This window comes from Salmo salar, chromosome ssa18 (genome assembly GCF_905237065.1).
Source record: "Salmo salar chromosome ssa18, Ssal_v3.1, whole genome shotgun sequence".
NCBI lineage: Eukaryota > Metazoa > Chordata > Actinopteri > Salmoniformes > Salmonidae > Salmo > Salmo salar.
Window position 1 is genome coordinate 4,699,126 of NC_059459.1, and position 15,709 is coordinate 4,714,834.

The following is a 15,709-nucleotide window of genomic DNA, read 5'->3' on the forward strand; positions in this document are numbered from 1 at the left end:
TCTGTCACAGTGAACTTTTGGTTCTTGGTCACCTCCCGGACCAAGGCCCTTCTCCCCCGATTGCTCAGTTTGGCTGGGCAGCCAGCCAGCTCTAGGAAGAGTCTTGGCGGTTCCAAACTTCCATTTAAGAATGATGGAGGCCACTGTGTTCTTGGGGACCTTCAGTTCTGTAGAAATGTTTTGGTACCCTTCCCCAGATCTGTGCCTCGACCCAATCCTGTCTCGGAGTTCTACAAACAATTCCTTTGACCTCATGGCTTGGTTTTTGCTCTGACATGCACTGTCAACTGTAGGACCTTATATAGACAGGTGTGTGACTTTCCCAATCATGTCCAATCAATTTAATTGACCACAGGTGGACTCCAATCAAGTTGTAGAAACATCTCAAGGATGAGCAATGGAAAATTAATGCACTTGAGCTTAATTTCGAGTCTCATAGTAAAGGGTCTGAAAACGTCTGTAAAAAAAAATATATATTTGTAATAAATTGGCCCCAAAAAAATTACCTGTTGTCGCCTTGTCATTATTGTGTGTAAAAAAAATAAATCAACGGGTCTGAAAACTATATACAGTGCATTCAGAAAGTAAATGTGCCCACTCTGGTCTTGGCACATGTCTCTAGCCAACATTGAGATTATTATGGATAAGAGCAATATTATTTGTATGTGTCAAACGGCAGCCAAGCATCGATCATCATGTCACCAGAATAAGCTCATCACCTTGCACATTCACCGTCCTATGAAGTTCATAATTTATTTAATCTGTAGCCTAATAAACCGCATGCTTTCCCTGTTGTTGGAATTACAAAATTGGGTTAGTTTTAAAACACAGCATTTTTTTGTAACATTAATTCATTTGGGAAAAATAAAATGAATTGCCATACTATGCATAACTCAATTTCTACATTTTAAGATGCCAAAATAAATTGTTTTCAGTAATTGTTTTTAATATCCTAATTTTGTTTTGTTTTCTGATTGTTTCAGTCCATGCATTCAACAAGCATTGGACGAAGAATATTCCCAGGGCCTACCATTGCCAAAGTTCACTCAAAAAGTCAATAGTTCTGAACTGGGTTTGATTTAGTTTGTTTTAATTATTAAAATTGTGTTCATTATCTTATAAACTTCCCTTGGTTAATATATTGCTCAGTTATCACTTGGCTCATGTACATAATTCTGTAGTTGTCCCTTTAAACATCCTAAGGTCAACATCCACACAGTGTTCACATTTCTCACAATTAAATGTTGTAGCCACCAAAAAATTTTTTGTTGATAAATATCCAGTCTTTGCTATTTTTCTTCATTACCATGCTGATGACTTCAAGTTGTATTGGATTTATTTTTGTCTGTTAAAGACATTGAATACATGTTGTTTAGTATACATTTTTTTTCTCTGTGAAGTGACTTCATTTAAAAAGTTATGCGATTTGGTTGCTGTAGATACATTTCAAAGTTGTTTAACACACAGTAATCAAAAACCTGATCTAATGTGCATATTCATACTGAGTTTGCAGCAAACAGAATGTTCGCCACAAGATTCCCAAAATTGTTTGTCAGAAGTTCATAAAGGGCTTCAAATTTACCACAACAGTTTGCCAGAAAAACGAATTTGCATATGAAAAAAATGAGCTTGCCACAAGCCTATTTTTGCGGTAAGGGCTGTCTCGATCATTGAGAAGACTTGAAATAGACAAGATGGCAGCGTACACATTGTTGGATTGCTTCATGGAGCAAAACAAGTATTTTAATAACAGAGCTTTTTCTAAATTCAAACTGACCCCTTGCAACTGGACACAGACATTTTATGAGACTCTTGTTTCCCTGAATCGAGGACCAAGACGGCATCGCTATGGTTGGTCGAAAATTCTCTGTGCTCCATAACTCCCAGTTAATGGATACCATAAATCTGTGGTTAAACCACATTATCTGGTGTAAAAATCTATACTAGTCAAGATGAAATTGCCATTCACAAAGAAACATACAGTATGATAAGCGTACTAAAGTTCAGGGAATACTGCTTGAAATCCAGCGTAATGTCTAATCCCTCGAGGGATACAGTTCACGGCCTACAGTTCTGCTATAATGACACAGGCAGGCAAAGGGATTCTGTTTCAGTATCTAGAATCCACTCCAGGAAGAAGGCCAGGCACCACACGGTATTGTCTGTAAGACTAAAATAAATACATAATAATCTATTGTACAGTTTGAATGACAGCTGAACTGTGCCAGCAGAACATCAACATTAGGGTAGACTACACTGAGTGCACAATTATTAGGCAATTGAGTGTTCTGATCTTATCATTGTTTCTATTCACATTTTCGAACTCCAAACCATATAAACTTGAATGCTTATTGGATTTAATCATTTTCAGGTGATATGTATTTGCGTAATAAGGGAGGGTGTGGCGAAAGTGAATAACACCTTATATCAAGGTGTGCATAATTATTAGGCAGCCTCATTACCTCAGGTAAAATGGGGCAAAAAAGAAATTTAACTGACACTGAAAAGCCAAAAATGTAAAATGCCTTTCAGACGGATGCGACCCTCTTTAAAAAGCTAAACTATTGAGGTGTGACCACCGGACATTCAAACGTTTTGTTGCGAATAGTCAACTGGGGCGCAAAAACCGCATGGGGAAGAAAAGGCGCAAATTAACTGCAAAAGACTTGAGAAGAATTAAACGTCAAACTACCAGGAACCCATTATCCTCCAGTGCCACCGTATTCCAGAACTGCAACCTACCTGGAGTGTTCAGAAGTACAAGGTCAGAGACATGGCCAAGGTCAAGAAGACTGAAACAAGACCACCACTGAATAAGATTCACAAGTTGAAGCGTCAAGATTGGGCAAAGAAATACCTGAAGACAGATTTTTCAAAGGTTTTATGGACAGATGAAATGAAAGTGACTCTTGATGGACCAAATGGATGGGCCCGTGGCTGGATCAGTAATGGACACAGGGCACCACTTTGAGTCAGGTGCCAGCAAGGTGAAGGAGGGGTACTGGTATGGGCTGCTATCATTGAGGATGAGGTAGTTGGACCTTTTCGGGTTGAAAATGGACTGAAACTCAACTCCCAAACCTACTGCCAGTTTCTGGAAGATTCTTTCGTCAAACAGTGGTACAGGAAGAAGTCCTCAGCATTCTAGAAGGCCATGATCTTTATGCAGGACAATGCTCCATCACATGCATCCAAGTACTCCACTGCTTGGCTAGCCAGCAAGGGCCTCAAAGATGCCTGAATAATGACCTGGCCCCCTTCATCACCTGACTTAAATCCTATTGAGAACTTGTGGGCCCTTCTCAAACGTGAGATTTACAGTGATGGAAGACAATACACCTTTTTGAACAGCATTTGGGAGGCTGTGGTTGCTGCTTCAGCGAAAATTGATTGCGAACAGATCAAGAAACTGACAGACTCCATGGAGGGAAGGCTCATGGCAGTTATTGAAAATAAGGGTGGCTATATTGGTCACTGAATATTTTTCTAAAAATTGAGAATAAACAAGTGAGTTGAGAGAAATGATTTGTGTAATTTAGTTGCCTAGTAATTGTGCACACTAATAGTGAATAACATTCAGATTTGAGGTTCAATAACATTTTTGATTGACTGAGAGCATTGTTTGTTCAACAATAAAATGAATCCCGAGGAATACAATTTGCCTAATAATTGTGCACGCAGTGTAGCTGAACATGCATACATGTGCACAGGCACATAGATTACATTTACAACAATTTCTAGCATAATAGAAAGAAATGTGGCGTAACTCTCAACCTTTGCACAGTGACCAGACCGTAGAAATGTATCTACCTACAGCCATGTCTATCAGGCATGCTTGGAGAAATCATTTTTTTTAAATTGTAAAACCAACTTCAGTTTTTGAGATTTACAACAGTAAATAGTTGTATTATTGTTTCTCCTCACTGTTTGCTTGTAATCTGAGATAGCTTGCTGGATATAAAATGCTTGTTAATAACATCTGTTTGGAATCCTATCTTGTGTCATGCCTATAATTATGTGAGATTGAAATGCATCCATGGTCATTGCTAATCATAACCAATGTCAATCCTCATCAATTACACTACATGACAAAAAGTATGTAGACACCTGCTTGTCGAATATCTAATTCCAAAATCATGGGCATTAATATGGAGTTGCTCCCCCCTTTGCTGGTATAACAGCCTCCACTCTTCTGGGAAGGCTTTCAACTAGAAAGTTGGAACATTGCTGCAGAGACTTGCTTCCATTCAGCCACAATAGCATTAGTGAGGACGGGAACTGATGTTGAGCGATTAGGCCTGGTTCGCAGTAGGCTTTCCAATTCATCCCAAAGGTGTTCGATGGGGTTAAGGTCAGGGCTCTGTGCAGGCCAGTCAAGTTCTTCCAAACTGATCTCGACAAACCATTTCTGTATGGTTCTCGCTTTGTGCAAGGGGGAATTGTCATGCTGAAACAGGAAAGGGCCTTCCCCAAACAGTTGCCACAAAGTTGGAAGCACAGAATCGTCTATAATGTCATTGTATGCCGTAGCGTTAAGATTTCCCTTCACTGGATCTAAGGGGCCTAGCTTGAACTATGAAAAATAGCCCCAGACCATTATTCCTCCTCCACCAAACTTTACAGTTGGCACTATGCATTGGGGCAGGTAGCATTCTCCCGGCATCCGCCAAACCCAGCTTCGTCCGTCGGACTGCCAGTTGGTGAAACGTGATTCATCACTCCAGAGAAAGCGTTTCCACAGCTCCAGTCCAATGGCGGCGAGCTTTACACCACTCCAGCCGATGCGTGGCATTGCACATTGTGCTGGAATTTTTATTTATTTAACAATGAATCCACCAATAGGAACATTGCAGAAAGACGCCCAATGGCTCTATCGAAAAAGGAGAACCATATCTACATGCACAAAAACGTATAGTGTGATCAGTATAACATGGAGCCTTCGAGAAATGCCACAAAGCAGGACTACATGTATATTTTAGATCTCACCCCCATCAATACACTGGAAGCAGTCATAGGGTGTATCATTCAGCGCACGAAGCCCAGACCTGCCTTCCTCCTGGGCAATTATGTGTGTAACATCTCACAGTCTTAGAAATGCTTTGGACATGATGAAAACAAGCCCAGTTTCCCCCAAGGTGAAATTCCCCTTTAAGTTCCAACTGTAATGTGTTTGCCACAATATAATAAATAGGCTTTTAATATTTTCCTTAAAACAATGGCTTTACTTACTTTTGATATTAGAAAAATATGTTTTGTCACATTCACCGAATAGGTGCAGTGAAATGTTTAGTTTTACAGGGTCAGCCATAGCGGTAAGAGCACAGACAGATTTTTCGCCTTGTCGGCTCGGGTATTCGAATTAGTGACCATTCGGTTAAAAGCCCAATGATCTAACCGCTAGGTTAGTTTAGAAACTTTTATGAAGGTTTGGTGTGGTGTGGAAAAGGCAGTGCGTCTCCCTCGGACTCCCGACAGTTGAACATGAGGTGAGGAAGCATGTTTTAGGCCTACCAGTACTTCTATAATCTAACAATATGTTTATCTTTCTAAAAAAAAATTATGATCGAAAATGTACAAATTAGCCTCCTGTAAGCCTACAGTATATCTATACAGCAGTAGTAGCCTATCTGGCAAGGATAAAGAAATGCATGACGGTATTGGGGAACATGCCGCCGGAATCCCTCTCTCGCTTCTCTTCCTTTATATTCTTTTTTTTTTTTTTTTTTAATAGGCCAATTAATATCATACAGTGGACGCATATAGGCCTATGCATGCACACCCTGATTCATTCAGCTCTCAAATCTCTGACAGCTGAACCTGGAAGTGGACAATCACTGTTAAGGATTGTAAAAACCAATAAAACAAGTCTATAACGTTTTGAATATGCCACACATCGAAACAAGGAATATATGTTTTTTATTTGTTATAGGCTGTTTTTAAGGACACGTAGGCCTTACTGTGGCTAATTTGGTCAATATCACTCGTTTATTGATGGTGCCAGGTCAGAGGTTTCTTTCTCACTTTCATCTCTCGGATCTGAACGGGTCTCTTGGATCCGAACGTGGGTCCGTTGGGTCCGTTTTTCCACTGGACTTTTTGCAATGGGTATGAATGCCCTCTAGTCCATTCTGAACGGGACTCTACTTCAAATTAATGCATATCGGATCCGGGTGGCAAAGCCACCGGTCCATTCCAGATTTCTGGACCCGTGAAGTCCTCTAGTGTATACTGTTATAACAGACTACCTGTTGACTGAGGTGTGTGTACTCACAGCGAACCCGTTGACAGCAGCGATGACTGGTTTCCTAATGGTAGAGACTCTGTTCCAGTGAGCTAGGAAGTTCCCGGCATAACACTCCTGGAAGGTACGATTCTGCATCTCCTTAATGTCAGCCCCAGCTGAGACACACAGTTTTCAGGTGTAAGACACAAGATGCGTGTGCACACACTCATCTCGCTCTCTCGTTCACACACACCTCACCTGCGAAAGCCCTGTCGCTGCCAGTAAGGACGATGGCGCCCACTGTTCCGTCAGCCTCGAATGCATCCAGCGCTTTTCCCAACTCCAGCATCAGCCCGTCACACAGAGCGTTCAGAGCCTTGGGGCGGTTCAACTGGATGTAGCCCACATCCTGATTCTCTCCACGCTTCTCCACCAGGATGTACTCATACTGACCACCTAAACACAAACACACACACACACAATAAATTAGAGGATTATTAATTCAACGTGACCAAGGTGGCGTTCCAGGCTGACTACATTGCAGCCTTGCTGTGTGCAGCAACGAGCAATTGTTGCATGGCATCGATGGTGCAGTCGGGCACCAGATTGAATAGGTTATGATTCCTATCATATGATGTGATAAGCTGATATGTTAAACAACTATGCAGCCATTGTGAGAACCGACAGGCTACTGCAATGTAGTCGGCCTGTAACGCAGCATAAGTTTTCGCTCCAACTAATGCAGGTGGGATGGCTCAGCAAGCTGATATCCTGATATTTTTGAGAGTGAGCGGACTGACCAACACAGGTTGCTATTAATAGACATTTTCATAAATAGCCCAAATCAATAACCAATATGCAGAAAGTATATATTGAAAACCTAAAGTTGACATGTACCATATACATGTGCAACAATAGTAATCATATTACTTTTTTTTTTTTTTTTTTAAACAAGCACCTTATAAACTGCACATGCACTGAAAACCCTGTCGTTTAGACAAGTGGCAATAAATCGCTCATATCGATTAGGCTGAAATCAGGTTGTATGCGCTGTTGAAACTACCACAACTCAAAAACCACATTGAAACTAGAGATTTTAACATCACTGGTTAGAGGACAACCTGCAGAAAAACAGTCCGCTGCATTCTGGAATGTTGCATTTTGATACGGAGGTCACCAGAACAGAAAGAGAAACACAACACTTGTCAATCACTCCTATCGATTATCACGTTGAAATCAATAGAGCGAGATGGGGGAGATTAGGTTAAAAGCTTCCTGTTAAAACTAACACAGCTCAAAAACCACAGGAATCTGAGAATAATCTGTACACCACTGGTTAGAGGACAATTTGCAGAAGACACCGAGCTACATTTTGAAGTGTTGCATTTTGATTCAAATAGGTCGCCAACATGGTAAGCTTAACTTTTTTTATCACTTCCATCGATATCACGTTGAAATCAATAGAACGGGAGACAAATGTTTGGGATGTATGCTCTGTTTAAACTAACCCCATTCAAAGGCTACACATAAATCGGATCATTTTTACATCACTGGTTATAGAAGAGAATTTGTTGAAGACAGTTATCTAAATTCGAGAATGTCAGACAGGGATTCTGGGAGACTGCCGAAACAGGGCAAAAACAAATCAGTTGCTTTGTTATTTAACTTCAACGAATCATCACCTCTCAGGTAGTTCTACATAGTGAAAGGGGGTGACTTTTATTTTAGTGATAGCTTGACTGTCAAATCCGTGTTTTTGGCCTTCGACTTTTAAACAGAAAGTGCCACAAATTATGTGCCATTTGAGCTTAAAAAGTATAATGGCGTTCTAGGTCCTGCAACGGACAGGCACGTAAAACAACATCAACGGGACCCAACCAAATATATGAACCTGTTTAAAGCATCAATTTATTTGATGACTAAACCATTGTTTTAACATCACCAATCTGAAACAAAAAGGATGTGTAATTCCACAAAATTGTATGTGGTGAAAATGTTCCCATTTCTGCTCAATTTGGCAATCGGGCATGCCTTCTTAAACAGCCAAACTATATGCATTCACACATCAAGTCTTCTCTTGAGTTGAGCTCGGGGATGGAACAACTGTTGAACATTTGAGCTTGTGTGTGTGTGTGTGTGTGTGTGTGTGTCAATCTATGGGAAGAAGGGGAGAGAGTTGCAGAAGTGTTTTTTTGGGGAGTGGTTGGTTAATGAAGTGAGTGTATGCATCCCACGTCGGTTGACAAAAACGTAAAATTCCTACTACCGGCCGTTATGGGTAACAATCCTGCGTAGAAGTGCTTATATTATTACGCATATTACTCATCAATTGTGGGAATAAATGAAGATTAAAAAAATATTGCATATAAACTGTGGCAACCCAGGGGACAGCGGGGAGCTACAAAGAAAGGAGCAGAGGGCTAGAGGCCAAGGTGAGTCAGCACCATGGACACCTCTACAGGCACCAACTAGGGCTGGTGATCCAACACTAATAGTACCCAGTCCAGGTGCTGCAACCAATTGGTACCTGGAATTGGTCCCACCTGTCCCTCGTTACCCAAAATTAGTATAAGTAGAGGCGCAGTCACTCTGGCGCTTGGGCAGACAGGCCGAAGGTATGCCTACAGTCGTGGCCAAAAGTTGAGAATGACACAAATATTCATTTTCAAAGTCTGCTGCCTTAGTTCGTATGATGGCAATTTGAATATACTCCAGCATGTTATGAAGAGTGATCAGATGAATTGCAAAGTCCCTCTTTGCCATGCAAATGAACTGAATCCCCCAAAAAACATTTCCACTGCATTTCAGCCCTGCTACAAAAGGACCAGCTGACATGTCAGTGATTCTCTCGTTAACACAGGTGTGAGTGTTGACAAGGCTGGAGATCACTCTGTCATGCTGATTGAGTTCGAATAACAGACTGGAAGCGTCAAAAGGAGGGTGGTGCTTGGAATCATTGTTCTTCCTCTGTCAACCATGTTTACCTGCAAGGAAAGACGTGCCGTCATCATTGCTTTGCACAAAATGGGCTTCACAGGCAAGGATATTGCTGCCAGTAAGATTGCAAATCAATATTAATCTTTAAAACAAAAACAATTTAGGTCAAAAGAGTTTCTTGGCCTCCCGAGTGGCGTAGTGGTCTAAGGCACTGCATCGCAGTGCTAGCTGTACCACTAGAGAGTCTGGCTTCGAATCCAGGCACTGTCGCAGCCGGCCACGACCGAGAGACACAATTGGCCTAGCGTCGTCCGGGTTAGGGGAGGGTTTGGCCGGCAGGGATGTCCTTGTCCCATCGCGCACTAGCGACTCCTGTGGCGGGCTGGGCGCATTGCACGCTGACACTGTCGCCAGGTGTACGGTGTTTCCTCTGACACATTGGTGCGGCTGGCTTCCGGGTTAAGTGGGCATTGTGTCAAGAAGTAGTGCGGCTTGGCTGGATTGTGTTTCGGAGGACGCATGGTTCTCGACCTTCGCCTCTCCCGAGTCCGTACGAGAGTTGCAGCAATGAGACAAGACTGTAACTACCAATTGGATACCACGAAATTGGGGAGAAAAAGGGGGCAAACATTTTTTTTCATTAAAAAATAGAGTTCATCTTAAAAATAAAATAGAGGAACTAACAGTACAGATAGTAATAAAAACTAACAGGCACAGAATAAGTTACAGGAAAAACTAAAAGAAATGGAGGAACTCATTCAAGAAAGATAAAGTGTAATATATTATAAAAATAAAGCTAACTGGATGGAATATGGGGAAATTGCACCAATTTTTTTTTGTCTTCAACAGAAATGCTACCAAAAATAATTTACATTAACTTGTTACAAATGACAGATTCATCCATGATTCACCAAACAATATTTTGAAAGAGGAAACACTTTAAGCATATGTTTTCATTTCAGTCTCCTCCATTTCCATTAACTGAAGTTAATTGTAAAGATTTTTTTCTATTACTAGTGTAAAATTAACAGCTATACAGAAAGACTCATGTGAAGGCCTAATTACAGAGGAGGAACTTCTATATGCAATTAATTAAAACCTTCAAGGACTGGGAAAACTCCAGGGCTGGATGGCATACCAGTTGAGGTACATCATATTGTTTTCGATGTACTCAAAGGTCAGTTATTAACATGTTTTAACCACTCCTATAAAAATGATCAGATACTCAGATACTAAGCAAGAAGGTCTGATTTCACTATTACTGAAACAGGACCCAGATGTTAAATATAAAGATCCACCTAAAAAAAAAATTGGAGACCCCTTACACTTCAGTGTTGTGAAGCCAAAATCCTTGCAAAATGTATAGAGCATACAATTAAAATAACATCAAGTTGATCAGAAATACAGTGTAGACATTGTTAATGTTGTAAATTACTATTGTGTCCTCTTAGTTGTGCACCGGGCCTCCCCACTCCTTTTTTTTATTCTGGTTAGAGCCAGTTTGCACTGTTCTGTGAAGGTAGTGGTACACAGCGTTGTACGAGATCTTCAGTTTCCTGGCAATTTCTTGCATGGAATAGCCTTCATTTCTTAGAACAAGAATAGACTGATGAGTTTCAGAAGAAAGTTGTTTCTGGCCATTTTGAGTCTGTAATCGAACCCACAAATGCTGATGCTCCAGATACACAACTAGTCTAAAGATTGCTTCTTTAAAATCAACAGTTTTATCGCTGTGCTACCATAATTGCAAAAGAAGGGTTTTCTAATGATCAATTAGCCTTTTTAAATTATAAACTTGGATTAGCTAACAACGTGCCATTGGAACACAGGAGTGATGGTTGCTGATAATGGGCCTCTGTACGCTTTTTTTTTTTTTTTAATTTTTATCTGCCGTTTCCAGCTACTATAGTAATTTACAACATTAACAATGTCTACACTGTATTTCTGATCAATTTGATGTTATCTTAATGAACAATAAAATGTGCTTTTCTTTCAAAAACAAGGACATTTCTAAGTGACCCAACATTTTTGAACGGTAGTGTATATACAGATCTATAATAACAGTTGTGTGGTCAGTTTTGTTGACCGTGAGCTAACCATTTACCCATCTTTAAAGATTATTTATTATATTGACAAGATAGCCGAGTGATCTGCGTCACAAACAAAGATTTTGGAAGCCGATTTGCTGCTTCTCTCCCATAACTCCGCCCCATAGTTACTCTTGCCACGACCTGTCAACCCATGCGAGAAGTTCACCGGAAAAGGGGAGACAGATTGGGCAAGGTCCTGCAAGCTAACAAGCTAGCAGCTAATTCCGTGGCTATATATGTAGCTAGCTAGCAACTCATTTGTTACTGTATAAGATAGTAGATACGTGTTGATTGTATCTACTGGACTACTAGCTCATTCACTTCGCTCTGTTAGCTACCAGGCTAATAAGCTAGCTAGCAAGTTGTGTGGTCATTTAGCTAGATGTCCTTGGTTGTTGCACTGCAGCTATTTACAACCTTCTCTAAAACACATCAATGGATATACATATAAGGCAAGTATCAAGTTGTATGTATTTGTCAACATTTTAAGGGATGAGTAGATGGACATAACCTACTGCAATCATTCTGGTAAAACACATTAAAATACTACTTTTTTGGCACAGTGTGTGTGTGAAGGACCCCTTTGGACCATCTTTACAGTCTCAGATCGTGATGGTGAGACAGTCTTTACAAACACTAGTTGTCATCTCTGCCAGTGTGCATCATCACGGTATCAGGAGATAGGAAGCCCACCTTCCTGCTCTGCCCCTCAAGCACTGTGACACAATATTTTTTTAAACAGTAATGCTGTTGCTTGACTCCATACTGTCAAAGCAGCAAGCCATCTGTTTAAAAACTGCATATCGACTTTTTCCTTGCTAATGACAACTGGAAATTGAGAGGCATAATAGCCGATAACAGTGTTTAATTAGTTCATTGATTTGTTATGCCCATGCCATAGAAATCACTCGGCACAATTACATTATTTTATTAGTGACCTGTGATCGAGATATTGTCGTACAGGTAACAATTATTCTGTGTCCTTAAAATCACTGGTGCTCAAGAAATATGTTACATTTACACAAGGGGTTCAACTAGGTTTCCTTGATAATGGTTTCCAACATATGATTGGCAGAACTTCACTGAGGACCAAGAACATTTTTGTATTGTAATTCTATTTGCAGAATACCTTACTGAACATGTGACTAGTTTCTGGTAACAAAGTAGCACTGTAAATTTCACTGAGCACAGTTTAGCAACAATGGATAAATCCACCCTCTTCTTCCTCATCAGTACAGTTAGAAACAGTAGTAGTATTGGGGACAAAGAGATATTTCTCCTCGGTTTCTCTCAGCTATGGAGACAGAACGTGAAAAAGGACCACAAATTATGCAAAGGTTAGCATTTTCAAGATATTTTGGTGCCTCTCCAGCCCTTGCTTCCTATGGGAGAGCATCCTCACCTGTTACATGGTGGGCCCACATACCATAGTAATCCCCTCAAGTATCTTCAGTGCATCATAACTTACTAGCTGGGTGTGATGCATGGTAAAATATTTTCTATCTAGTTAGTTAGCTAATTGTTTCAATGCACTTTCCAAATGTGAAATTACAAAATAAAAAAAAGACACTCGTTGATGTCTTTCCTGTTTTTAATGTAGCTAGTGCCAGTGGGCTAGCTAGCCAGTAGCCACTGAGACTTTATTCAAAATGGAAAAGTAAAATAAATACAAACCAAATCAAGCAAATTTATACAGTAAAAACAGGTTGCTAGCTAGTTAACAGAGCACACTGTTATCTCTCACCATAGCAAGCTAGCTATCTAACCTAGCTAGCTACAGGTGCAAGCCATTATATTAGCTGCTAGCTAACTTGCAAAACCTCGCTCGATCTGACTCCCCTGCCTGTTATCAGTTAGATTTGCTAACCTCCACTTTCCGCCGTCCTCTCTCGTCTACTTTTTTTAAAAGGTCAAAGTTAAACAATGAGAGTTATCGAGGAGAGTGAAGGTGGATGGAACTGTGTTTGCTTGAAATGAGACGGTCCTTTCTCCACATGTGTGCCATTATGCAAATTACATTTACAGGGGTGGATCCCAAAATAAATGTGTAAAGTGATCCCCCAAAAATGGTTAGTTGTGTAAGACATTTTATATATAAAACAATAAGTAGTATGTTTTTCTCCTTTGACAAAACAAAAGCTGATTCAAAGTGGGTGTGGCAGAATTCAAAACTCTTCCGCGGTAAGATACACATGAGTATCCTCGATGAAAGGTGGCTATCGAGGAGGGGAGGACACTTCCATTTGCCTACTGTCGATTTGGCACACTCCTCAACCACTTATCGGTTTCCGGGTCACGATGGAGAGAGTACTTGCCCAAACGAGAAAAATCCCCTCTTCTGTCCGACCTTCTCGCGTGCACAGATTCATCGTAGCAACATTAACTATGGGGCAGAGTTATGGGAGAGGACTAGGTTAGATGAACCTCATGGTTTCAGGCTATTACACCACGATGATGATGGAAAGATGTGTGCTCCGGTTACTCGATACATTTGTGTCCCCGAAGCACTTCATCACCGGTAATGCCTGGTGTACTACACAACTTTCAAAATCCTAACATCGCTGAGCCTCTCACATTAAACGACCATCTTTCCTGTAGTTTTTTTACTTATCCAACTTAGTGTTGTGCACACTAACAGGCTGACTACACCACTCGCGTACCGCGTGTGAGAGTTGCAAAATACATTTCGAAATCTATATTATTCAATTATTGCACCCACATTGCTTGCGCACGCCAACGAGCGTGTGCGTTGCCAAGGGCTAAAATAGAAGATCATGCTGCAAGTCCTACCTCTCCCATCTCCTCATTGGTTTATAGAAGCAGGTACCCATGTGCAATCTCCTCATTGGTTATACCCACGTGGGTGACTGAAAGACGAATGAGGTCAGTGGCGGTAATGCACCTAATTTATGAAAGTTGCCAATCGCAATATAAAGTCAAGAGAAGAAAAGGCCTAGGAGGAGAGATGACTAAACGATTCGGTTTACCATTTACTGTAACTGAAAGGTTGCAAGTTCAAATCCCCGAGGTGACAAGGTACAAATCTGGCGTTCTGCCCCTGAACAAGGCAGTTAACCCACTGTTCCTAGGCCGTCATTGAAAATAAGAATTTGTTCTTAACTGACTTGCCTAGTTAAATAATGGTAAAAAAAAACTACTTAAAATAAAAACATGGGACTAACTGGAGTACCCTACTTGGGGGTGTGGTTACATGAAACCACTCCTCGCCGTGTGCATCTATCGGCAAGTCTGTCTGTCAGTCAGATTCAGTAGGCAGTCAGATCTGACGCAGGAAAGCCACTTATATCAGTACATCACGAAACTTCTATTGATCAAATGAACATCACCTAATTCGACACTCTCTCATAGACGCCTATACATCCTTTTATCTCACGCCTCTTCCTCTGTCAATATGCAAAGGGATGTCCCTACCCTAAAGCGTAATCTTAAAAAGGTATACATCGGGATTTTGGCAAAGATGCCGTTTATCTACTTCCCCAAAGGCAGAAGAACCCGTGGATGCCATTTGTATGTCTCTATGTCCAGTATGAAGGAAGTTGAAGGTCGTTTTGCGAGCCAATGCTATCTACCATTTGCGTAGTCATTGCGCTAACGCTATTTAGCAATAGTGCTTGCACTAAATAGCAACATCCTTCAAATTGCACACAGAGGCATAAACCAGGTATCCACGAGTTCATATGACTCGGGGAAGTATATCCTGAAATATCCCTTTAACCTCAACCAGGGACGTCTCTAGGATCCATCTGCAAAACATCAAGCGTCGCACATGTAATGACGTAACGTTAAATAGCTCCATGACATTGTCCATGACAAAAAAAGGCAATGCTTTTCTAAAATGAAATTAGCACCAACCTCTTACCTGCACTGTACTGACGAGCGACAGAGAGAGTGGAGGAGAGAGCTCCTGGCTTCAATAGCAGTGCTGCGGTTCTGCAGAACAAGGCCATTTCAAACACGAAGTTGCTGGCGCTGAAAGTCACAAAAACACGAGCTCTCACTGCAATCCACCTCACGCGTGACCCGGAAACGGATGGTCGAGGAGTGTCAACACAGATTAGCCATTAATAAGCGGCTCTAACAATGAAAATAAATGTCTTAAAAAATGGAAGGCAGTCTGGAGGAGGCAACATCAGGCGGGATCATTCTAGCCAATGCGGGCAGATACGTGTGTAAACAGGCACAACAGTTTTCACTAGTTACCGCAGCCATAAATTCGAAATTGCTTACGAAAATTAAAATTAGCTTTTTGGACTTAAGGTTAGGGGTAGGCATAAAGTTAGCAGTGTGGTTAAGGTTAGATTTAAAATAACATGTTAGGAAAATAAATAGTTTTCCTAATATGGGGTTTATAACTTTGTGGCTGTGGTAACTATAGACGACCAGGCACAACTCCGCTATAGTGTTTTTAATAAAATTTGCCGGCATGACACGTGCCCTA

The 15,709-nt window shown here is 40.9% G+C and overlaps 1 protein-coding gene across 1 annotated transcript in view; it reads right to left on the minus strand.

The window, feature by feature from the left end:
• The window catches only part of echs1 (enoyl CoA hydratase, short chain, 1, mitochondrial), a 36,266-nt gene extending 20,999 nt beyond the window's left edge, over positions 1-15,267 (minus strand). Inside the window, exons 1-3 of the mRNA NM_001139656.1 lie at positions 15,131-15,267; positions 6,482-6,679; positions 6,272-6,399 (exon numbers count right to left, since the gene is read on the minus strand). Coding sequence (NP_001133128.1) covers positions 6,272-6,399; positions 6,482-6,679; positions 15,131-15,218 — 414 coding nt within the window. The 5' untranslated portion in view covers positions 15,219-15,267. The remainder of the gene's footprint in view (positions 1-6,271; positions 6,400-6,481; positions 6,680-15,130) is intronic.
• Positions 15,268-15,709: the final 442 nt, after the last annotated feature.